Source organism: Oryza glaberrima, chromosome 11, assembly GCF_000147395.1.
Source record: "Oryza glaberrima chromosome 11, OglaRS2, whole genome shotgun sequence".
NCBI lineage: Eukaryota > Viridiplantae > Streptophyta > Magnoliopsida > Poales > Poaceae > Oryza > Oryza glaberrima.
Genome location: NC_068336.1, coordinates 9,164,233 through 9,174,313, shown reverse-complemented (window position 1 = coordinate 9,174,313; position 10,081 = coordinate 9,164,233). Strand labels below are relative to the sequence as shown.

The 10,081-nt window shown below is 42.9% G+C and overlaps 2 protein-coding genes across 2 annotated transcripts; both read left to right on the top strand.

The window, feature by feature from the left end:
- The first annotated feature begins 4,426 nt into the window (after positions 1 to 4,426).
- Positions 4,427 to 5,134, top strand: LOC127755668 (uncharacterized). Its single transcript, XM_052281354.1, has one exon. It carries the CDS (start codon positions 4,427 to 4,429, stop codon positions 5,132 to 5,134), a length of 708 nt encoding a protein of 235 aa, XP_052137314.1.
- Positions 5,135 to 8,744: 3,610 nt separating this feature from the next.
- Positions 8,745 to 9,663, top strand: LOC127755899 (uncharacterized). The gene has a single exon (XM_052281509.1). The coding sequence runs from the start codon at positions 8,745 to 8,747 to the stop codon at positions 9,441 to 9,443; it is 699 nt and encodes a 232-aa protein (XP_052137469.1). The 3' UTR covers positions 9,444 to 9,663.
- The last annotated feature ends 418 nt before the right edge of the window (positions 9,664 to 10,081 follow it).

Genomic DNA, 10,081 nt, shown 5'->3' with positions numbered 1-10,081 from the left:
CAAAATATGTGAGCAATTATGTCAGTCAGCTAATAAGATAAAATTAGTGGGACCCACATGTCAGTGGGCCCCACTTCCTCCACCTCATCCCCTGTCTTCTCAATCTCCTCCCTTCTTCCCCTTCTTGTTAGAATAGGTGTCGAATACATTAGTCATATTTTGTTATAGTTAGATTTGGAGTTGTAATAGGTGGTAGAGGGTGGAGTTAGAGTCGAACTCTGTAACCCAGCAACTCTCTTAAATAGAGAAGGGGACACTACAATGTAACCATGACGACTACAATGTAGCGTAGACACGTAGGGAGAAGATAGCGATGTGGCCATGGACTCGTAGCGGCTAGGTGTTATATTGATTGGGGAGGAGCGCCCATAATCAGAGCTCCGGAGATGTAGTCTTCGGCTGAACTTCATTAACAAATATCGTGTGTTCCTGTGTCGTTATTTGGTATGTCTTAGGTGATCAATGATTGAAGCGATCGAGAAGGTTAGTTGTTGTTCCGCTATATCGACTAATTTTTGTAACACTTCCTCCCAAGACGTACATCACCATCATTCTATTTTAAGGTGTGTGGTGATCCTCACCTCTCATGGACCAGAAAATACGAGTCCATCAAAGATGAGTGGAGTCATCAATGACCATTTGTCTTTGACAAAATCCAAATCCGTCAAAGGTGAGGGTTTGAGTTCGTCAGAGATAGCTAATCTGGCGTAGCAATATATCTAATTCTATCATAGATGTCTTGGTTAATACGCACGGCGAGAAGTTGGAAAACTCAATTTCCGATTACACGGCTTGGTTAATACGTACTACGAGAACTCTTACATGACCAGGTCTTACATGGTCGTTTGTCTCTACATGATCCGATAAGGCCTTATCCGCTCTGGGTGTCCCCAGCCGAAGTTCCCTTAGGTTCCTCAGAGGCCTTGTCAAGACGGCGTAAAGGGACAGTAGGATTGGTTTCAACTCTAGGTGTCGTCGTGGTAAGGGATCTCTGGGTAAAACACTTGGCGATATTGTGTACTTGATGTCAACTTTGTTGGAGTAGAGGTAATGAGAGGATCGCTACACCGCTGGTCGAAAACCAGTTGTAGCCCCAACTCAACCACTTGAAATAAAGGTAGTGGGAGAATCGCTACACCACTGGTCGAGGACCAGGTAGTAGTCGTAACTCGACCACTTAAAGTGAAAATAGTGGGAGAATCGCTACACCTCTGGTCAAGGACCAGGTAGTAGTCTTAACTCGACCAGTTAAAGTGGAAATAGTGGGATAATCGCTACACCTCTAGTCGAGGACCAGGTAGTAGTCTTAACTCGACCACTTAAAGTGGAAATAGTGGGAGAATCGCTACACTTCTGGTCGAGGACCAGGTAGTAGTCTTAACTCGACCACTTGAAGTAAATGTACGAGAGATCGCTACGATTGACTGGTTGAGAACCAGCGAGTAGGTGTCTCTCGACCATTTGAAGTTGTGGTACGAGGGCCGCTATGCTGCCGGTCGAAGACCAGTCGTAGCTGTTCCTCAACCATCTGAAGTCATCTGAAGTCGTGGTGCGAGGACCGCTACACTATTGCCGTAGTCGTACCTCAACCATCTGAAGCTAAGGCGCGAGAGATTGCTACAATTTACTGGTTCAAGAACCAGCGAGTAGAATTATCTCTTGAACGCCAATGGAAGTTGCGCTGCGAGAGATTGCTACGATTTACTGGTTTGAGAACCAGCGAGCGAGTAGAATTATCTCTCGAACACCAATGGAGGTTGCGGTGCGAGAGATTGCTACGATTTACTGGTTTGAGAACCAGCGAGGTAGTAGAATTATCTCTCAAACACCAATGGAGGTTGCGGTGCGAGAGATTGCTACGATTTACTGGTTTGAGAACTAGCGAGGGAGTAGAATTATCTCTCGAACACCAATGGAGGTTGCGGTGCGAGAGATTGCTACGATCTACTGGTTTGAGAACCAGCGAGCGAGTAGAATTGTCTCTCGAATACCAATGGAGGTTGCGGTGCGAGAGATTGCTACCTTTTACTGGTTTGAGAACCAGCGAGTAGAATTATCTCTCGAACACCAATGGAAGTGCTAAAGTTGGTTTATTACATGTGCATCTCATGTGGCCAGCATGACTCACATACCCAACTTGTAGCATATCCGAATGTCCATCCGCAATCATGTCGGGTGATCAAGCCGACATCGTTCGCGAGCAATTATCCGTTAACAACCATTTTCTCAAGTAGTCCAGCCATGGCCGGTGCTATGAGATAGGTCGTCGGTCTTCGTTGGCAGGTTGGGCGCGACGACTTTGCATTTGTCGAGATTGTTCTCGATAATGGGGTTACTCGACCACAACCTACTCGAGTGCTCAATTGTTTCTGAAAAATATTTCTAGAAGGCAAGACATATAGCAGATAATATCGAGTATGTACTCAGAAAACTGCATGAATCTTCTAGCATTATCAGGATATAACGAGCATATGAAATATCAGGCGTTATGTAAACCGTAAACAAGCATGATTTATACAGAAGAAAATAGAGCAAGCCCCTAGCATTAAACCATAGTCGGTATAACATCATGAACACTCGCACAGCAGATATTGTATAAAAAATATGCTCTAGGTAAACATAAAAAATTATTGATCTGACAATGTTGTATAATCTAGAAATAGGCACGACAAATTGCATATAAAATATTGCGTACATGTATCTACGAAATTAGTAGATTAATAAAAAATCAATCTCCTAATTACCTTGCTGCGTACTCGTTCGATATCATGTGATCTGACATCTTTTGGTACGCCGCGGAGCTTGAGGCTTGAATGATCTCGATAGACCAAGTTGTTGACGATGATGGTTCCGATCTTGTCGGGGCACGTACTCCGGTCAGGTTAGATCCTCCATAGCCGAAGTTATCGAGTAGTATATTGTCGGAGAATCCATCTCTTAAACCCATCTCATCGAAACCTTGAAGCACCAAAAGATCCCCTACCTGGCGCGCCACTGTCGACGTTTGATGTCGCGATTCCGGTATTTGCATAGTATGGGGATCGTTGGTACTAGGATATACGTGAGACTTAGGTAAAAGAGACGGAGACGAGGATTTTTATACAGGTTCGGGCTCCTGAATTGTCAGCTAATAACCCTACATCCTGTTGGCCAAAACCGGTCGTTGCTCTTATTCACCATAATCACACCAATACAATATTTGGGGTAGCCTATCTAACTGTTGTTGACCGGTCTGAAGGTCTGACTCGTAGTCAACAACAGGGTAGCCTTCCTCCTCGAATTCGCATCCGGCGAGATCAGAGACAGCGCTATATCTCTCCTGACGGTATCCGTAGGCACCGTAGGGGACTAGCCATGCCTATCTCTGAAGTCAATATCCGGCGCCTTGTCTTGGCGTATGTTGGCTTGTATGTTGTGGCTTCTGTTGTTCCGTGTCCCCTCTCCTCTTAGGGACCTTGTATTTATACCCATAGGTGTCCTCTTGTCCAAGTAGAACTAGGGAAACCAATATGGATACAATCCGAGTAGTCCTTGTCGTTTCCATGTAGAACTCTGGTTGTCTTTCCTTATCCGGAACTTCATCCATATCTGAGGTCAGTGTCCGTATAAGACATGGTATGTAGTGAGTCCTGCCGAGATTTAGTCAACTACTATTAGATATATGGTATGCATAACCCTGACAGATGTGGTTGCTAGCAACTACATGTATTTTAGAACTTCTTTTTTTTTAGAAAATCCAAGAAATCAATTGACAAGCATCCAATTTCAAGAAATGCCATCGACAAGTGTGAGTTCCTGAATACCATCATACAAGCGAATTTGTTCAAAAAAATACCATCACCGTTAAGTTTTCGTTAGCAACTCTTTGTTAAGTGCTATAGGATGAAATTGTATTTAACGGCACGGGATAGATATAACACTAACGATGATGGTATTTTTGGGATAAAATCACTTGTACGATGATATTTCATGGAACTCGCATCTGTCGATGATACTTTTTTGGAATTGAGCGCTTGTCAATGGTATTTCTTTTTTACTCTCTTATTCACGTACTCCCTCCATACTCGTAAAGGAAGTCATTTAGGACAATGTTTAAGCCAAACATTGGAAATATAAATCACGAATAACTCTTAAGTTGTTGAGTTTGAAAATATAAAAATTATATGAATAGATTTGTCTTGAAAAATACTTTCATAAAAGTATACATATATCACTTTTCAATAAATTATTTTATAGAAACAAGAAGTCAAAGTTGTGTTTTGGAGACCGTGTCGTTGTCCAAGATAATTTCCTTTGCGAGTAATGAGGGAGTACTAGTTTAAATCTTGCTCTGTAGCTGTAGCTGTCCTTTAAATAGTGGTGCAGACCTTGGGTGAGAGTTGAAGAATACTTCCTAGCTACTACTCGTCCCCCACTGAACATCGTCATGGGCTTCTGCACCTACAAAGAGAAGGATGACATCTTCAAGCTGACCCTCACCGGCGGCAACAGTGGCCACAATTACCTCACCGAGAAGTCGCTGAAGGAGCTCAAGGAGACGCTCGCGACGATTCGCGGCAAGGCCACCCCCTCGAGCAGGGGCCTCGTTACCATCTGCTCGGGCAAGAGCTCCTTCTGCGACGGCATCGACTACACCTCGTCGCCGCCGCCGGCGGTGGAGGAGCTGATCCGCGGCATGGCCGAGGTGGTGCGCGAGCTGCTGGGCATGCCTTTCCCGACGGTGGCGGCCGTCGGCGGCGACGTGAGGTCGTCCCTGGCGCTGGCGCTGGTGCTGGCGCACGACGACGTCGCCGTGCTGAAGAACGTCAAGATCGAGGCGAGGGAGGTGGTGGAGGGGCGCCACGACGCCGTGCCGCCGTACCTCGGGGCGCTGCTCCGGGACAAGTCGTCGTACCCGCAGATGAGCTCCGACCTGGTGCTCCGGTCGGAGACCATGGCCGGAGACAGGCTCAAGTATTGGTATCTGATCGAGCGAGTGTGCGACGACCAGTGGGAGCTGAAGGGCCATGCCATTAACATGATCAAAGAGGTCTTCGGTGACGAGCGCGACGGCGAGGCCTACGTCACCACCCGCAAGAGCTTGGTCTTCTCCGAGTCCTGGAAGGCCGTGTCCGAGTTACTCAAGAACATCTAGTCTTGATGCTCGATATCGTGTTGTTTCGTCTGCGTGAAAGCGAAGCAAGTGAACAAGTAGGACACATGAAGACAAAGGGCAAAAAAAGTTTCAATAATCTGTGCTTTTACGGTCGTTATACGTACCTATGTCTATAGATCAATATTCTTCAATAGTACTCCTTCCGTCCCTAAATATTTAATGCCGTTGATTTTTTTAAATATGTTTGACCGTTTGTCTTATTTAAAAACTTTTGTGAATTATTTAAAACTATATGTAAACATAAAAATATATTTAACAATGAATCAAATGATAGAAAAAGAATTAATAATTACTTAAATTTTTTGAATAAGACGAACGATAAAACATATTTAAAAAAATCAACGCCGTTAAATATTTATGGACGGAGGGAGTATAGTATTACTCAAATGCGTGTTCGAAGAAAAATAGCCTAAATAATTATACATGAGAAAGAAATGTTCAATAATGATTATAGTGTGTTACAACAATTAGATTGCCGAACAAGGTTGTGGTACAAAACTTGGTACAAGTGTCACTGTTTTATCGATGATTTCATGGTTAATTCAGGGGCTTCTATATACGATGAAAGCGTGCTCTAGGACATTCCCCGGCCTGTTATAGATAGTACGTACGACACTCCAGTCCAATTCTAATGCTCCAAAAAAAAAATGAAGATCCTAGCTAGTAACTATATATTATCATCAAAAAATTAACGAGGAATGTTTTATTCGTTCTCCCGTTGAGCCACATATGCTATACAAGATGAACCGTTGGATTTTCGAAGAACGGATCGATATATAGAGAGAAGGGAGGAAGAATCATAGCTAACTTTGACCAGATTGAAAGGAATAGCATAATCCAAAATTAAGCTTGATTTTTTTAAAAAAAATCTTCATGATAGAAAGAGAAGAAAAAGAGAACAAAAAATGTGAAAACCACATATGCTCCTCTGGAGTCCTCCCTATTCTAGTTATTATTGCCGTCTTCCATATATCTCCTCGATACTACTCCTGTGCCATGCACACTGCCAAATCCGAAGCTGCCGTACATAAAATGATTTACTATAAATTTCACACGCAAGGCATAATAAAGGCATGTACAACGGTGTGTAATAACGGTCTCTCTTCGTTCCCATGTAGGTAAAATTGATGATGTGGAAGAGAGAGAGTGGAGGAAAGGGAAACATGGTTGCTACGCGTGACAACAGATCAGAGTCGACTCTTAACGTTTATTAAAGGAAATTTTGTTGCATGGAGTTGGAGAAAAGGAAAGAATGGTACTAAAAATATATTTTGGTGCATTAATGGTTAAGAGTTCTTGTTGTCTTAACTATTGTAGGAGAAGCCTCTAAGTGATATGTATTAATTAAGAGACCATTCTAGACTCTACCTTTGTACATGCCCTAATGGTTAATTATTTGTAATCACGATAATATTGTTCATTATATATTAATATATTGTAAAAAAAACTACACTTTCTACCGATTTTGTTCTGAAAAAAAGCCTTTTAAAAATATTTTATAATAATTTCCATATTATAACATTTAACAAAGAAGGAGGTCATGGTCACGTGAACAGACGATTCTAGTGGCAAATATAGTTTAGAACTGGCACAAAATTCGTAGTATTGGGAGAAATTAGCGCACGCACAATTCTATGTTTATAATAATTAGCGCGGAGGTGTCTAGCAGTGTGGAGGCCACGAATCCTGGCAAACTCGTTGACGGCGGAAGTAGTTAGAGCAAGATAATAGGAGGCTGTAAGTCGGCTAAATGCTGAGGTGGAGGAGAGAAGAGAGTAGAGAGAGGAGAAGCGGGCTGTAAACTTACAGCCGGCTTGGACACAAGAACCAAGAAATTCTGAGAGAGACAAGTGGGCCATATATCAATTGTAAATAGCTAACTATTATATGTGTGGGCTAAGAGAAAGCTGCAAAGAACCTTATAGCCAACAAATAGGCTGTATTATTAGCCTTGCTCTTATGCTCAAGGCATGGTGCCCATGCCAGGAGAAATGAGGTAGAAGAAAAAAAAATGGGTATGGTGGTCATTTGGCAATGACCGCTTTTTAATGTTGAAAAAGTAGAAAAATGTTTGCATAAACCACAAAAGGAAAATCCTAGCTATTTTCATCAAACCATTGGAAATCAAAGAGTTGAATTGAAGTGGAGAAAGAAGTTATTATCTAATATCTATTCTTGGTTTGGACTATTGCGAGCTAAAGTAGGCAAGAATTATACTACTAAATATCCCAGTTTGTTGACTGTCATGAGATAAAGTATGTCATATGTGTTTTCTACATACGAGCATGTAATTTGTACATGCATGTGCAATTTTAGCTATTGTCCATTGTTCTTGTTTATCTTTTGGTTATTAAATATCTTTGCTTGTGTTCGAGAGATGAGTAACTGCTTTCTCTCATCCCCGTGAAGAATCAGCTGCTTTGATATATCTCGTCAATTACGAGCTGTATGCGATCAGTTGAGGAATAGCTATTGATTGATAATGATACATATGTTCAACAATGATATTTTCCTCTGTACAAGCAAGTAGTAGACAGTTGAACGATTCATCGGGATTCCTCTGTATATTTTTGTCAACGGCTGATTCTTTTTTGACAAACGATAAATGCATACATTGACTAGCTAAAGTCAATGCCAATGGATTTAGCTTGAAAGATTACATAATAATACTTTAGTCTTAAAGCTTTCAAATAACTGAAAATGTGTAAAATGCAAATGGTGTTGCCGACAATTTAAGTGGTAGCTAGGTGTACAAGTCACCCCCTGATCATAAATTGTTGCAACGACTCACACATAAATTATACAAGATTGTAAATTCTACTCCATCTGTTCCATCCGTTTCATATTATAAATTGTTTTGACATTTTTCTAATTAAAGTTTTTTAGTTTGTCTAAGTTTATAGAAAAAATTAACAATATCTACAATATCAAAATAGTTACATTAAATGTAACATTGCATACATTTTGATAATATGTTTGTTTTGTATTAAAATTATTGTAACATTTTTCAGTAAACTTGATTGAACTTATAAAAGTTTGATTAAGAAAAAAAACTAAAAAAGATCTATAATATGAAATTATGAAATGGAGAGAGTAGTATTTTTTTAGAACAAAGCTCTCGCGTGTATTTTAGTCACTGTAGTGGGTCATACTAGCTAGATATCCAATTTGGTGCAAATTAAGCAACATCATTATACGGTGTGTGATGAGCATTGCCCTCTCCAAGCAAAGCTCATTTGAGTAATAAATTTAATACGAAGTATTGATTAGTAATTATATTGTAAGTACCCACCTCATAAGTCATAAATAATAGGATACCGTCAATACATTCAATGTCGTACCGAATATGACCGGACTGCAGTCAAGTGGACACACCAGTTGCCACGTGCCATTCACTAATTAAACGTGTTTTTCTAGAGATGGAAGCTCATTTTTATTTTTTCTGAAAGCTTAGAGAAGGAAGCTGAATTGTGCATAAGTAGACAACACTCAAGTTCTAATTAGTAACAAAGATAAAGCAAACTGAAACCCAATATATTCTGACGGCGAAGTACGTTACTAAGCAAAAATACGTTACAGAATCATAAACATGTCCTCTTTCTGTACGTGGACGGAGCAGGATGGCGTCTACCGCCTCACGCTCGCCGGCGACGACGACCACCACTACCTCACCGGAGAGACAGTCGACGAGCTCACCCGCACGCTCGCCGCCATCCGCGAGCGCGCCATGGATCAGAAGCCGCCCGCCGGCGCCGCTGCCCGCGCCCTCATCACCGCCTCCTCCGCGGGCTCCTTCTGCGACGGCGTCGACTACGAGCGGGCGAGCCCAAGGGAGAAGCAAGCCGCCGCCGACGTGATGGTCGCCGTGATCCGGGAGCTCCTGGCGATGCCGATGCTGACGGTGTGCGCGGCGACGGGCGGCGCGCGCTCGCTGGGCCTGGTGCTGGCGCTGGCGCACGACGACGTCGTGGTGGTGAGCGGGGGGCGGTACCACCTCGGGATGGTCGAGAGGGGCGTCGCCGTGCCACCGCACGTCGGCGCGCTGCTCCGGGAGAAGACGGACCGCTGGTACACGCTCGGGGCGCGGGTGATGGCCCCGAGGCACGACCAGGGCAGCTACCTCAAGCAATGGAAGGTCGTGGACGGCGTGGCGGGAGATCGCGACGGCGTGCTCGCCGAGGCCGAGAGGCTCGCCGGCGCATGGAACGGCGACGACGGTGAAGCACACGCCGGCATGAGGAGGCTGCTCTGCCGGGATTCGTGGGAGGCCGTGAGTGGTGCCCAGTAAGGGTTTGAAATTTCGTTTCGAAATTTCCAAAATTTCCGAAATATCAGCAATAAGCAGCTCGTCTTTCCAGATCGTTGATGCATCGGCGATACTGCCGTTTTCTCATCTACCGTTTCGTCCTGGATGTATCGATCCTTGCTTATTTTTTTTTCTTGTTATATGCTACTTTTTGAAACTGAAAAATTGCCCGTGTGTTGCAACGGGAATAAAAGACGAGACAATTGAGGAAAAATTGAGAAATATTTATATTATATAATTGTTAACGACCAAATTTGGTAATATCTAGTATCGAAAATGAAGATTAGATCGAAGCGGAATCAAAGACAAAGATCGATTTGGGAACAGAATAAGAATCGGCTGGAGTCCAAATCGGCTACGATCGGGATCGGCTGAGTCCGGGTCAGATTGGGTAAGCCGATACAGCCGATTCCAACAATACTACTCGATATACATCATCGGGTTGAGTTGATGTGCTTCTTGATGATTGCCACACATGGATAGAGTCCTGAGAAGGCAATTGTATCTATTAATTAGGATATTTTATGTAATTTTCTTAGAGATAAATTTAAGCAAAAGTCTGCCGCAAAGACTTATGGTATCTTAGAGTTTGTTAGAGATAAGAGTCGTGTTCGATATGG

Excerpts from the sequence above, each read along its gene's own strand:
- LOC127755668 (XM_052281354.1), top strand. The coding sequence starts at position 4,427 with ATGGGCTTCTGCACCTACAAAGAGAAGGATGACATCTTCAAGCTGACC.
- LOC127755899 (XM_052281509.1), top strand. The coding sequence starts at position 8,745 with ATGTCCTCTTTCTGTACGTGGACGGAGCAGGATGGCGTCTACCGCCTC.